The sequence below is a fragment of the Myxine glutinosa genome, unplaced genomic scaffold (genome assembly GCF_964187855.1).
Source record: "Myxine glutinosa unplaced genomic scaffold, kmMyxGlut1.1 SCAFFOLD_2994, whole genome shotgun sequence".
NCBI classification, from domain to species: Eukaryota; Metazoa; Chordata; class Myxini; order Myxiniformes; family Myxinidae; genus Myxine; species Myxine glutinosa.
The window spans coordinates 3,017-18,189 of record NW_027619087.1 but is presented as its reverse complement, the minus strand read 5'-3'; the positions used below and the strand labels follow the sequence as shown (position 1 = coordinate 18,189).

The following is a 15,173-nucleotide window of genomic DNA, read 5'->3' as shown; positions in this document are numbered from 1 at the left end:
CCCTGTACTGCACCCTGTCTAGAGCCTGATTCTCCGAACCTTTACCCTGTACTGTACCCTCTCTGAAGCCCGACTCTCCGAACCTTTACCCTGTACTGTACCCTCTAGAGCCTGACTCTCCGAACCTTTACCCTGTACTGTACCCTCTCTTGAGCCCGACTCTCCGAAACTTTACCCTGTACTGTACCTTCTCTAAAGCCCGACTCTCCGAACCTTTACCCTGTACGGTACCCTCTCTAAAGCCTTACTCTCCGAACCTTTACCCTGTACTGTACCCTGTCTAGAGCCTGATTCTCCAAACCTTTTCCCTGTACTGTACCCTCTCTAAAGCCTTACTCTCCGAACCTTTACCCTGTACTGTACCCTGTCTAGAGCCTGACTCTCCGAACCTTTACCCTGTACTGTACCCTCTGGAGCCTGACTCTCCGAACCTTTACCCTGTACTGTACCCTCTCTAACGCCTGACTCTCCGAACCTTTACCCTGTACTGTACCCGGTCTAGAGCCTGATTCTCCGAACCTTTACCCTGTACTGTACCCTCTCTCGAGCCTAATTTTCCGAACCTTTGCCCTGTACTGTACCCTCTCTAGAGCCTGATTCTCCGAACCTTTACCCTGTACTGTACCCTCTCTCGATTCTAATTTTCCGAACCTTTGCCCTGTACTGTACCCTCTGGAGCCTGACTCTCCGAACCTTTACCCTGTACTGTACCCTCTCCAAAGCATGATTCTCCGAACCTTCACCCTGTACTGTACCCTCTCTAAAGCCTGACTCTCCGAACCTTTACCCTGTACTGTACCCTCTCTAAAGCCTGACTCTCCGAACCTTTACCCTGTACTGTACCCTCTCCAAAGCATGATTCTCCGAACCTTCACCCTGTACTGTACCCTCTCTAAAGCCTGACTCTCCGAACCTTTACCCTGTACTGTACCCTCTCTAAAGCCTGACTCTCCGAACCTTTACCCTGTACTGTACCCTCTCTAGAGCCTGACTCTCCGAACCTTTACCCTGTACTGTACCCTCTCTAAAGCCTGACTCTCCGAACCTTTACCCTGTACTGTACCCTCTCTAAAGCCTGACTCTCCGAACCTTTACCCTGTACTGTACCCTCTCTAAAGCCTGACTCCCCGAAACTTTACCCTGTACTGTATCCTCTCTAAAGCCTGACTCTCTGAACCTTTATCCTGTACTGTACCCTCTCTAAAGCCTTACTCTCCGAACCTTTACCCTGTACTGTACCCTCTCTGAAGCCTGACTCTCCGAACCTTTACCCTGTACTGTACCCTCTAGAGCCTGACTCTCCAAACCTTTACCCTGTACTGTACCCTCTAGAGCCTGACTCTCCAAACCTTTACCCTGTACTGTACCCTCTCTGAAGCTTGACTCTCCGAACCTTTACCCTGTACTGTACCCTCTCGAGCCCGACTCTCCGAACCTTTACCCTGTACTGTACCCTCTAGAGCCTGACTCTCCAAACCTTTACCCTGTACTGTACCCTCTAGAGCCCGACTCTCCGAACCTTTACCCTGTACTGTACCCTCTTGAGCCTGACTCTCCGAACCTTTGCCCTGTACTGTACCCTCTCTAAAGCCCGACTCTCCGAACCTTTACCCTGTACTGTACCTTCTCTAAAGCCCGACTCTCCGAACCTTTACCCTGTAGCCTACTGTACACTCTCTGGAGCTTCACTATGTTCCACGCTAACCTTGTTCACGTCGTCAGGTCACAGAGCCTCCTAATTCATGACCAACTTGATAAAATACGAGTTCCCTTATGAGGAACTTTAACTTTAACGCAGCACTCCAGGGAGATGGTCATCAGGCCAATGAGAGGCTGCGTGCGCTATTATTCCCAGCATATGGTTGTTTGGCCACGCTCAACGTCAAACAAGGAAACAGCAATGAGCACTTCATTTCTCCCTGCTTCTGGGACTGGGCCGGTATTTTAATTGTGTTTAATGTTTAACCCTTTGTCTTTGGTACGACTCGGCTGATCGCCGGTATTCGAACCACGACCTCTCAGACTCATGGTGGGAGCTCTAGCCTCTAAGCCTCTAACTATTACGTCACCGACTACCGAGGCTGGTTCGCATACATATCCCAGAATGCAATGCGGCGGAGGAGTTCCGATTGTTGTGCGAATGTGATATTGTTATGAGGAAGTTTTATTTCGCCTTTGTCCCGTTCGGCGTTGCACGTCTCACTTCTCTTCCTTTCCCCGACATATCTCGAGGCGAATCAGCAATATTAATATAATTTGTCGACTAGCGACGAAACCATGAAATACAAAATGCGCAAACGGAACTCCTTCACGGCGCATTGCATTCTGGGATAAGGTTTAAATTTCCATGGCTCGCCATGTGGTGTGCGCTGTGTCCGGTGGTGTGGACAGCTCTGTTGCTGCGTTTTTACTCAAGCAAAGAGGTAGTTTAAGATGTTTACGAATTCGCTTTATTTTAGCGTCTCATTGGAGGTCAAAGTTCATGATAGAGCTTGTGACGTCTTGAGTCTGTTGAAGACAAGATGATCTGATCATAAAATAAAATCCCGTGCATGTAATTGTCGTGGACGAACCAAGAGAATAATTTATTTATTTATTATTAATCAAAATACATTTCAAATACACTGCTGTAAACGACAACTGTACACTGTACTGTAAAGGACAACTGTACTCTGTATTGTAAAGGACAACTGTACTCTGTATTGTAAAGGACAACTTACGCTGTATTGTAAAGGACAACTGTATGCTACTGCAAATGATAACTGTATGATGTACTGTAAACGACAACTTTACCCTGTACTGTAACGTAAGCGACAATTGTACACTGTACTGTAAAGGACAACTGTACTCTGTATTGTAAAGGACAACTGTACTCTGTATTGTAAAGGACAACTTACGCTGTATTGTATAGGACAACTGTATGCTACTGCAAATTATTACTGTACACTACTGTAAGCGACAACTGTATGCTACTGCAAATGATAACTGTATGATGTACTGTAAACGACAACTGTACACCGTACTGTATTTTGAAACTTGCTGCAAAGTTGCCATCTCTTAATGTCTTCTAATAACAGTTAATAACAGTTAAATAACAGTTAATAACTTAACTAATAACAGTTAATGTCTTCATCTTGACTAATGCAGTAATTATTTAATTTATATAGATGATCAATCTTAAACACTGCTGTTGTCGGTACATGAACCACTACAACAGATAGGCAATTCCACTCATTCACTTTATATATATATATATATAGTCCTGTTCCAAGGGATGAAAATCCTCCAAGGAAACGGATAGCCGAACGACCTTACAGTTACACTCTGAGGTGTTCAGTCAAAAATGACGGTGTTCTTTTCACGCGAGGGAAAGGAGAATGATGAAATTACCTTCACGGGTCCCACCGGACGTCCTCAAACCTGTGATAATTAATTTAAACCGACACGGATTTAAAATGTACAAAATACCGGCTTTATTGAAGAAATGCCGGTAACAAAATAACACCCGTAACAAAACTAAGATTCCTAATGCCTCGGTCACAAATGGCCTGCGGCGTGTTGGCGGCGGCCGTAAGTCCCCAAAATTGCCATAACCGTGCGGTGGCCGTATGGTAGATACGGTAGCCGTGAGGCGATCTCAAGGTTTTTTGCTCGTCGCAGGGGCTTACGATTTAAAAAATATGACATTAAACTTTTTTTCGGAAATCGCGAGGCCGTAGGCCGCAACCTCACCACATGTAGTATCGCAAGGTCTTGCGGCCTCCGTGAGATGGCCATACGATGTTCTAAATATCGTATGGCGGCCGTGCAGTGACTTTAGTGCTGCCGTACGATGGCCTAACGGCAACCGTGACAACCGCAACAACCATGCGGGCACCTTGCGATTACCTTGCGGTCGCCGTGAGGGCGCCTCGCGGTTCGCCTTGCGGTCTCCTCACGCATTTTGATTTCATGACTTTTACGATTGCCGTGCGGACCCCGTAACATTTGTGAACACTGCTGCCGCAGCCCGCACAGCCGTATGATTTGTAAAAAATCCCATCTACAAACCGCAGACCGCAGAACCGTGCGGCGGCAGCATCATATGTGACTAAGGCATACGTCGGATGTAACCATAATGACTCATACACAGACAAAGGGAACAATAAAAGTGAAAATAAATGTGTATGTATTTTTAGGTACTTAGCTCTGAGCGTCTCCTGAACCCCCTCGGGAATCATGAAAACCCCCGCGTCCTTGGCGGGAACAGCACAGGCCGTCGTGCACAGTTCGCTCGCGGGAAACGCAGGCCTCGGTCTGCAGTCCGTGCGTGGGAAACCACAGGACTCTGTCCACTCCTCACGATCACGATGATGATGTCGGAACATGACCGTTCACCACCAAACCCCACAGCCAAGAGCTCGTAAACTTAGACCGTTCATTGAAACTGTCCCACTGCAAGAGCTCTTCCCAATGCAAGAGAGCTTATCGGCGACCGTTCACCTCCAGATCCAGAAAACGAGAGAGAAAATGTCCGCCTTTCAACTCCTTTGTACTCAAGGCTCTGACGTCATCCGACGCTGCCCGTGCCTGCTCCAACCAGCGAGTCCATCTCCTCCGTTGCTCGACAAATCTCACCAATCACTGCTCTCCGGGGCGTGACCTCCCGGACCAGCCTGCTTGATTTTATCGTTGCTGCTCAAAGTCCTGTTTCCGGTTAGCTTTTATTTAGAGTCATTTAAAACGCTATTGCCTGGCTTTGTGTGTGTGCTGCATTGTCATGAGGAACAGAGGAGAAATAACAGAGGCAATTACATACAGGGGATTCATTACCCATATTCCCTAACTGATTAACATAACCCCACCCCTCTCATGGGGACACATACACTTACATGACATATGATCTACCGGATCCCTACTTATGTACATGGGGGTTCTTCTTCTTCATCACGCCATACAGAGCATGGTAATCTATACATTTCTACCTGGACCAAGGTAATCATTCCCTACGCCCCACAAATGTAACATCCCCCCCCCCCCCCCCCGCCCCGGAACCGTAGCTCCCGCAAGATTCACTGCAGGCATTACCGTTCCAGGCTAAACACTTACAGACTCGCACTTAATTAGCCGATGAAATAAATTAGGAGGGGCTATGGCAAGTGAGCCATAGCTAACTTACCTACTCTCCTTACCGTTCTAAACCACCGAAGCAACCATTCACATATTTACAAAACTTGGAATTCTCGTTCCTAACTCCTGGGACAGGAAGAGAAATGGCAAAACACACAAAAACTACCTTGACCACAAAACTTAATATAAATGCAAAATTCAAAAACATTTCCAAAAACATTTATGCACCCCCAGTCTGTAGACCACGTCCCCCGGTGGATGCCACAATACCCAACGTTACCTGCGGAGCCATCCCAATGTACCCAAATTTCCGCGGCCTTGTCTTGGTGATACAGGTGAGTGCCATTGCTCGGTGGATTTCGCCCTCATTCACTCACACAAATCTCATAACCATTTACTCACATTTCAATATTCATCAAAACACTTATTTCGCCCCCTTGCAGGACCATGGCATAGATGTCATTACACATGTGTGTGTGATCATCAACTAGGCAGCGGGGAGGTACCGTACAAGCAAGATGGTGGGGGCACTTCAGGCTGTGGTGCCGGCAGTCCAAAAACAAGTCGCACAACGTACGACTTCTTCACCCTCCCCCCTTTAATTATTGGCCCCGTGACAGCCAAACAGCTCTTTTCACTGTCATCCCGCCGGGAAGGTCTCCACACCAGGCTCCTTTGCCTCGGGCATTCACATAGTCTCACGGGTCGCCAGGGGTCTCCATACCGCAAGGCGCCCAACCAGTCCCCACCGCCGACGGGCTCCCCAATTTCTAGACACCACTGGCTGCCAGGGGCAATTACCACAGAGGGGCCACAGTCACCGCTCCTCCAGAGCTTGATCCGTACCTGCGGACACACACACCTTCCCCACCCACAAAATCCACAATAATATTTCCTCCCCCACTGCCATTCAATTCTCAACCACATATTTCAATAAAAAGATGTCATACAGAAATGCTGCCATGGCCTGCTTACACGTGAATTCCTCCTTTTACATTTCAATCACATAACTTAATCATCACTTTATTTCCATTCTCCACGACCACACAAAAACACAAAACCTCTACACATGAACAAATGCCACCCACAAGACACATTGTGGCACACATTCCAATCCCCTCACCGACTATGCCATCACTCTCACCCTCCCCCATTCCAAATTACTCATGTCCCAATTTCTAAGCAAGTACCGAAGCCTGGGACAGTACACATCAAGGCCTTACCTTTACCTTGATGTGTACGTAGTTGCAGGTTGGTCGGGTTCAAGAGTGCCATCCACCCTGGCCGAATTCCCAAATTCCCATGGAGCCAATCAATTTTTCCAAATTTCTCCTTTTATCCTGACAAGTATGTGGATCAACCTCCTCCGGTGACCTTTACTACACTACTACCCGTTGCTACGACAGCTTCACCCCTCTACCATGCAAGGGCTATCGGGATAAGTGGAGCAGCCAAAACGCCCACATGGCCAATGAGTGTCCATAAGGGTGTGACCCCCCATGCGAGTAGGCCTACTGGACACAATGGCAGATGTTGGGTTTGAAGGATGGCCATTTGTATAGGAAGTGGGTAACACCAACGGGCGGTGTAGCTTCCTGATTGATAGTTTTACCGGACAAATTGAAGGAAGTGGTTATGGGGCACGTACATGGGACTAGGACGATGGGACATTTGGGAGTGGCCAAAACCTTGTCCAAATTGTGGCAGAGGTTCTACTGGGTGAATTTGGGCAGGGACATTCAAAATTGGGTGAGATCCTTTGACCTCTGCCACGGTAAGAAGGGACCCACACGTGCGCGCAAGGTTCTGCTCCAGGTGTACAATGTGTGAGCACCACTTGAGCGGGTGGCAGTAGATGTGGTGGGGCCCCTGGCAGCCACCCGCAGAGGGAACTGGTGCGTCATGGTGGCAATGGATTATTTCACCAAGTGGCCAGAAGCCTACCTATTGACCAACCAGGACGCCCGGCTGGTTGCTCAGGTTCTAGTTGAGGGATTCTTCTCCTGGTTCGGCGTACCCAGGGAGATACACACAGACCAGGGCCGGAACTTTGAATCCGCGCTCCTGCGGTCGGTTTGCGAGCTCCTCCAAATTAATAAGACCAGGATGACCCCTCTTAGGCCTCAATCGGAAGGAATTGTGGAGAGGTTTAACCGAACAATGTTGACCCAGTTTTGGCCCTCTTCACCTCCGAGCACCAGCAGGATTGGGACGAGCATCTCCCCTTTGTCCTGATGGTATACCGGATCGCACAGCATGCGACCACTTGGTGCACCCCCACCTTGTTGATGTTCGGTCGAGAAATGCAAGTCCCCACAGATTTATTGATGGGACCGTCACCAGAAGAACCAGGTGAAGCATCTGTGGAAAGTTATGCAACACATTTGAAAGAAAGCATGGAAAAGGCTCACGAGTTTGTGAGGAAGCAAATTGGCTTGGCTTCCTCGCATATGAAATTGTGGTGTGACACTCGGGCACACTCACCTCTTTTCCTTCCCGGAGACCTTATTTAGCTCCACTGGCCCCGGAGGAGGAAGGGTGTGTGCCCAAAACTCACCTTGCCCTGGAAGGGCCCCGGGGTGGTGCTGCGGCAGGTGACTGATGTGGTCTTCAAAATTCAGATGGGCCCGTGTGCCTTTCCACAGGTAGTCCACGGGGATAGATTGAGCCCCTACCTGGGTCGGGAGGCTCCTGGGTGGATTGGAAGGGTGCGGGGGAAACTAGGTGTGGTGGATGACACTCTTGGACCCGACCAACCTGCAAGTACCTGCACATCAAGGTAGGGTAAGGCCTTGATGATTATTGTCCCAGGCTTAGGTACTTGCTTATTTAAATTGGGACATGAGTAATTTGGAGTAGTGGGCGTGTGAGATTGATGGCATGGCCGGTGAGGGGATTGGAATGTGTGCCACAAAGTGTATTGTGGGTGGCCTTTGTTTATGTGTCAAGGTTTTTGTGGTTTTGTGTGGTTGGGAAAATGGAAATGGAATCATGTTTTGGAAATGTGAATGGGGATTTCACATGTTAGCAGGCCATGGCTGCATCTTTTTATGACATATTTTGATTGGAAATGTAGTTGAGAATTGAATGGCAGTGGGGGAGGAAATGTTTTTGTGGATTTTGTGGGTGGGGAAGGTGTGTGTGTCCACAGGTACGGATCAAGCTCTGTAGGAGTGGTAACTGTGGCCCCCTCTGCGGTAATTGCCCCTGGCAGCCAGTGGTGTCTGGAAATTGGGAGCCCGTCAGCAGTGGGGTCTGTTTGGGTGCCCTGTGGAGACCCTTGGCGACTCGTGAGGCTGTGTGAAAGCCTGAGTCGCGGAAGCCTGGTGTGGAGACCTCTCGGGCGGGACAACAGCTAAGGAGTTGTTTGGCTGTCATGGGGCCAATATTTAGAGGGGGGGGGGGGGGGGGGGGGGTGATGAAGTCATAAGTCGGACGACTTGTTTTTGAACTGGACGCACCCCAGCCTGAAGCGCCCCCACCATATTGCTTGTACGGTACCTCCCCGCTGCCTAGTTGAGGATCACACACATATGTGTAATGACATCTATGCCATGGTCCTGCAGGGGGGAGTGGGGGGTGAAATACGTGTGTTGATGATTATTGAAATGTGTGTGAATGGTTATGGGATTTGTGTGAGTGAATGGGGGAGAAATCCACTGAGCCATGTCACTCACCTGTAACACCAGGACAGGGCCTGTGGAAATTTGGGGCACATTGGGATGGCCCCGCATTATTGTTGGGTATTGTGGCATCCATCTGGGGGCGTGGTCTATAGGATGGGGTTGTATAAATGTTTTTGAATGTTTGGATAAGTTTTGTGCTTGAGGTAGTTTTTGTGTGTTTTGACTTTTTCTTCCTGCCACAGGAGTTAGGAGCAAGGACTTCAAGTTTTGTAAATATTTGAAATATGAATTGTTGCTTAAGGGGGTAGAACGATAAAGATAATAGGTAAGTTGCTGCGGCTCGCTTCCCACAGCCCTCCTGATTTATTTCTTAGGCTAATTAAGTGTGAGTCGGTAAGTGTTAAGACTGGAATGGTAGCGCCTGCAGTGAACCTCGTGGGAGCTACGGTTCCAGGAGGTGGGGGGGGGTGGGGTGAGGGGAGGGGGGGAGGGTTGGGCTGTGTTACGTTTGTAGGGGGTAGGCAGTACCTTAGTCCAAGTAGAATTGTATTGATTAGTGTGCTCTGACTGTCGTGAAGAAGAAGAAACCTCGATGTATCATAAGTAGGAAATGTGTGTAGACTGGATGTCGTGTAAGTGTATCTTCGTCCCCATGAGAGGGGTGGGGTTTGTTAATTAGCGAGGGATTATGGGTGAATTAATCCCCTGTATGTAATTGCCTCTGTAGTCTTTTTCCGTGTTCCTTATGACACTGCACTGCAGACACCTAGTAAGAAATCGGCCATTAACCACACTAATTAAAAACCAACCGGAAACCAGGCATCAAGCACTATCGCTGATAACACCGACTTGGTGAGAGCAGAGGCACAAAAGGTCCGTGAAGCCACGCCTCAAAGAGTAGTGATTGGCAGGGATTTGATTGGCACAGAGACTGCTAAGATGAGACTCGCTGATAGGAGCAGAGACGGAGACATCGTGGGATGACATCAGAGCCTCAAGTACAAAATAGGTGGAACAGGGGACATTTTCTCTTCTCGTTCTGGATCCCATAGCGAGCGGTCGCATTTTGTCTTCTTGCGCAAGGGAGATGGATCACGAAAGGTCATGTTCCGACATCTTGATAGTGATCGTGAGGTGGAGTAACTGCGGACCGAGAACTGCGGTTTCCCAAGCAAGAATGACGAGTGGATGGGCGCTGCCTGCTCGCTGCGCTCTCGGCGAGGCCAGGAGTGAGTGGACATGCAGCGAGGCCTAGTTCGCGCCAACGGATGCATTTTCCTGCCAAGGCCTCAGATCTTTGACGATTTTTGACGAGATACACCGTCCGATTTGAGCTAAGTGCCACAAACTACATGTATTTATTTTCCAGTTATTTTATCCTTTGTCTGTATTCGGGTCTGTGTGGGAGCGCTCCAGTTAGGAATATAGTTTTATCGTGCATTATTTTGTGACTGGCATTTTCTCTAATAAATCTGTTATTTTTGTACATTTTAATTCCGTGTCCGTTTTAGTTGATTTATTGCAGGGTCGAGGACTCGGGTGGAGCCATCCAGGTAAGTTCGTCATTCCCCTTTCCCTCGCGTATAACGAAGGTCCGCCATTGAATTAAACGCCTCGGAGTGTTAAGCTCATTTAGTCATCTGTGTCAACCTGCGGTGTTCACCACACAGGGTAGTCACACGACAGTACCTGCTTGTGCTACCTCGATGAATATCTTCTGCATTGTTTTCTACAACAGCTGGTTGCATATGGGTTATTAAATAAAATTGTAAATGGAAGATTCTTTGTTTCGTTCTTGAATTTATATCACATTTAATGAACAGTAATCATATTCAGTACACTTATATATCAGAGGGTTGGGGCCCTGGGTCATAGGTCGGTTCGTTAGGGGGCAGAGGGGGCAAAAAGATTGACATCCACTGTTTTAGACCATCCTGTTTGCCATGATGTGCGATAGACACATATTGCTTGTGGGCATGGAATCAATGTTGTTTGATTAATGTGTCAAATTCTTTCTCCAAAAATATTTCCTTGTATGCGTTTTTAAGTGGTCATCATTGTGTATAACCTGGTCAATTATATCGATGATCATGATTCTCAAACTTTGTTGATAAATGATGCATGATAGTGTATTTTCATTTCCAAATTGTGTATTTTCATCTGATGAATTAATGGTTTTATGTGTTGAATGTTGCAGTGCTTGAAGTGGTGCGTGGTATGTTGGTGCAGGGTATAGAGTGACTGGGTTGTTCGTACGAAGTTGGGATAATGCCGAGGAAGGCATTGGCTGTTCAGTGGAGTCGGACAGCGAAGCTGCAATCAAAACCTGTCAGGTGCTCAACCTGCCACTAAGACAGGTTGACTTTGTTAAAGACTACTGGCACAATGTATTCAGGTAATCCTCTGAACAAATTGCGAGTTCACTTTCCACACTCATGTTCCACGTCACACAAGGCTTTACTCCCCCATTTCCCCCAACAAATTGGTTTTTGGTTAGTCATTATGACACTGACTACAGTATTATGTCATACAAGCTTTAACCATTTAGCTCCCAATGGTATGGTTGTGTGGTTGTCGTTTGTTGTGTGGTTGTGCTTTGTGTGTATGGTTGTGGTTTGTGTGGTTGTGGTTTTTGCGTGTGGTTGCGCTTTGTGTGTTGTGTTTGTGTGTTGTTGTGTATGTAGGTACCTTATGCTCGTGCATGCGTGCTTGTGTCGCACACAGATCTACTGTAATCTGTATACCCCAGCAAGGCTCTGCCTTGTTAAATGCTCAATCCTTCTATTTTTGAATCTGTTCTCCAATGTCCTTGCCACATCCAAACCTCTTATTTATCGTACCCTTTCCTAATATGTGTGTTACTGTCTTCCAGCCCCTTGCTCTCAGAGTATGAGCAAGGTCTGACACCCAACCCTGATTTGCTCTGCAACAAGCATGTCAAGTTTGGGCGGCTGCTATCTTTCGCACTTGGCCCCCTTCATGCGGATGCCCTGGCTACTGGACACTACGCACACACTTCTGCAACTGACAAGAGCATATTTGATCAACGCCATGATGCCAAAGTTGATTACCCGTTTCAGGATGCAGAACATAATGGTATATATTGTAGTTGGCAATGAGCTGTGAGCATGTTGTATTGTCTACAAGACCATTTCTATGCAAGACATACAGTCATGTGAAAAAGTAAGTACACCCCATGTAAAGTTTTGACTTTTTCAACATATTTCAACATACAGCTATTTGATCTTCATTTCAACAATATTGATACATAAAGGTGATATAATATAACAAATATCATGAAACATTTACATTTTGTTGTCCATTGTATAATGTAAATAAACATAAATGCAAATTTCGCATGTGGAAAAAGTAAGTAGACCCCTACATTTATCACTACTTCAAATACCTAAAATTAGAATCAGGTGCACCAGCTCAGGTGCAAATGATTAGAACATCGTTGGAGAGGATCTTGGAGGAACCTGTCTTGTTTAAACCTCAGACATTTAGTTTGGTTTGCTCTTTGTTGTTGAAGTGTGCGGCCTCACCATGCCCAGATCAAAAGAGCTGTCTGAGGCCTTCAGAAAGAAGGTTATAGATGCCTACGAGTCTGGGAAGGGATTTAAAAAGATCTCAAAACAATTTGAAATCGATCATTCGACTGTCCGGAAGATCATCTACAAGTGGAGAAGTTTCCAAACAACTGCCAACTTACAAGGCCAGGCCGCCCCAGAAAGTTCAGCCCGAGAGGAGACCGCAAGATGCTGAAAGAAGTCTCTAAGAACCCCAGAATGTCATCACGGGACCTGCAGGTAGCTCTTGCAACTGTTGATGTCAAAGTGCACGAGTCTACAATTATAAAGAGGCTGCACAAATTTGATCTACATGGGAGGTGTGCCAGGAGGAAACCGTTGTTGTCCAGAAAGAACATCAGGGCAAGACTAAAGTTTACCAATGAACACCTAGGCAAAGACCAGCACTTTTGGAACAATGTGCTCTGGACAGATGAGTCAAAGGTAGAGCTATTTGGCCACAGTACCAGAAGACATGTTTGGCGAAAACCAAAGACAGCATTTGACCACAAGAACCTGATACCAACTGTAAAGCATGGTGGTGGAAATATTATGGTCTGGGGCAGCTTTGCTGCATCAGGGCCTGGGCCGCTCACCATCATATAATCCACTATGAATTCTTCATTGTACCAGAAGGTGCTTGAGGATAATGTGAGGCCATCTGTCGGAAAGTTGAAGCTCAACCGAAGGTGGACCTTGCAACATGACAATGACCCTAAACATACCAGTAAATCCACCAAGGAATGGCTGAAAAGAAACAAATGGAGGGTTCTGGAATGGCCAAGTCAAAGCCTGGATCTAAATCCCATCGAGATGTTTTGAGGGGATTTGAAACGAGCTGTGCATGCAAGAAACCCCTCAAACATCGCACAGCTGAAAGAATTCTGCATGGAGGAGTGGGCAAAAATTTCTCCCAGTCGATGTCAGAGACTGGTCGACAATTGTAAGAAACACCTACTTGAGGTTGTTTCTGCCAAAGGGGGCAATACCACCTATAAGAGCCGAGGGTGTACTTACTTTTCCACAGAAGGAAATGGCATCTGTTAATTTTTTGTTGAATAAATTATTGCAAAGTCAATTTTTCATTATTTTTTGTTCAATTAGATCACCTTTATCTATAGATACTGTTTAAATGAAGATCAAATATTGATATGTCCACATATGTTAAAAAGATAAAAAAACATTTCATGGGGTGTACTTACTTTTTCCACATGCGAAATTTGCATTTATGTTTATTTAAATTATACAATGGACTACAAAATGTAAATGTTTCATGATATTTGTTATATTATATCACCTTTATCTATCAATATTGTTGAAATGAAGATCAAATAGCTGTATGTTGAAATATGTTGAAAAAGTCAAAACTTTACATGGGGTGTACTTACTTTTTCACGTGACTGTATAATTGGCTGTAGCATCACATAGTGGTTATCGGATCTACACAATCAAATCCAGTAGTTGCAACAACAACTAGAACTGCACTCGGTAGAGTGCAAACCTCCGCCAGGCTGAACAGTTTATGGTTTGTATCCTCCCACTGATAGGCCGAATCGGGATTCAGACCTGAACCAAAATCTAATCGGCTTGTTCTTCTCACCTAGCCAACTCATCCACCTAGTTTTGTCATAATCCGTTCACAACTTATTGAATATCGTGCTTTATTTCGTTTTTGGCCACATCTCTCAATGGTGAAGAATCACTTGAAGGATCCAAAATTTGTTTTTTAACCAAAATCTAAGCAATTTGTCCTTGTCGCACATACAACCTGGTACACTAAGTTTCGTCAAAATTCGTCCATAACTTTTTGAGTCATCCTGCTCACAAACAGACAGACGGGTGAAAACATAACCTCCGTCCACCTACGGTGGTGGAGGTAAAAATAGTTCATGAAAAGCTTCTGATGGTGGATAGTATTGAGCCTGTGGCTGCTTGGCTGCATCATTTCCTGGAGGTGTGGCTGTGCCGCTATGTCCCTCATTACCAGTCAGCTGGTACTCGTTTTGTCGACCTCGGAAGGATGACAGTCTGAGTCAACCCACCTGGTGTTAATTCAATGGCACGGCAGGGGCTTGAACTCAGGACCCTGAGATATCAAACCAGTCATTTTAATGGTGAAGCCAACACCAGGCTTAAACGTGTCTCATCGGCCTAACATGGGTGTACTCTATTTTCTATGCTTACACATAGAGGTTTTATGTCTGCTCTCAGTCGTATTATAGAGTGTACGAATGCACCAATGGTTTTGTAAGAATATTAAATTGATGATAATCACCATCGTCTTCTCTTTTTGTTTTTGTTTTATACTAGACAAAAACCCAGCCGTGGTACGCCTCCTTAAAGCTGTGGACACAGAAAAAGACCAAACCTTGTTTTTGAGCCAGATTTCCCAGAGTGCTCTGCGGTACACCATCTTCCCTGTGGGTGGCCTTCTCAAGTGTGAAGTGCGCAAGCTTGCTGCGTCCGCCGGTCTGCAACATACCTTAAAACGTAAAGAGGTAAATAATAATAAAAAATAATAATAGGGACAGTTGAGCAGTGAGTGAGCTGTTCAATTAGAGATGATAACACATTACAGATAATAATGCAACGCAACAGTGGACATGGAAGTTAAGCATAAAGGAGGGGATTTTGAGGGTTACCAAGGTGAACGTTGTTGAATAAATGTCATTTTGGGTATGTTTCAAAATGAGTGAACAGTTGCCGAAGCGAAGGGGTGCGGGATTAAATATAAGGTAATAGAAAGTCGATGGCCTATTAACCTTCGTGCTTAAAAGTATCAGGCCCTTGTTACACAGCCTCTGGGGGCCGATGCCATTGATTTTCAGAGCTTTCTGCAGGAGCGAGGAGTGGAATGAGGGAGTAACAA

At 46.3% G+C, this 15,173-nt stretch overlaps 1 protein-coding gene across 1 annotated transcript; it reads left to right on the top strand.

The window, feature by feature from the left end:
* Nucleotides 1-2,307: 2,307 nt before the first annotated feature.
* On the top strand, nt 2,308-14,802 carry LOC144889349 (mitochondrial tRNA-specific 2-thiouridylase 1-like; the record flags this gene model as incomplete). The annotated part of the gene is given in 4 exon segments (XM_078769546.1): nt 2,308-2,423; nt 10,965-11,130; nt 11,608-11,831; nt 14,615-14,802. Coding segments are annotated over 4 exon segments (654 nt in total), but the record flags the coding sequence as incomplete, so codon positions are not given.
* Between the last annotated feature and the right edge of the window lie 371 nt (nt 14,803-15,173).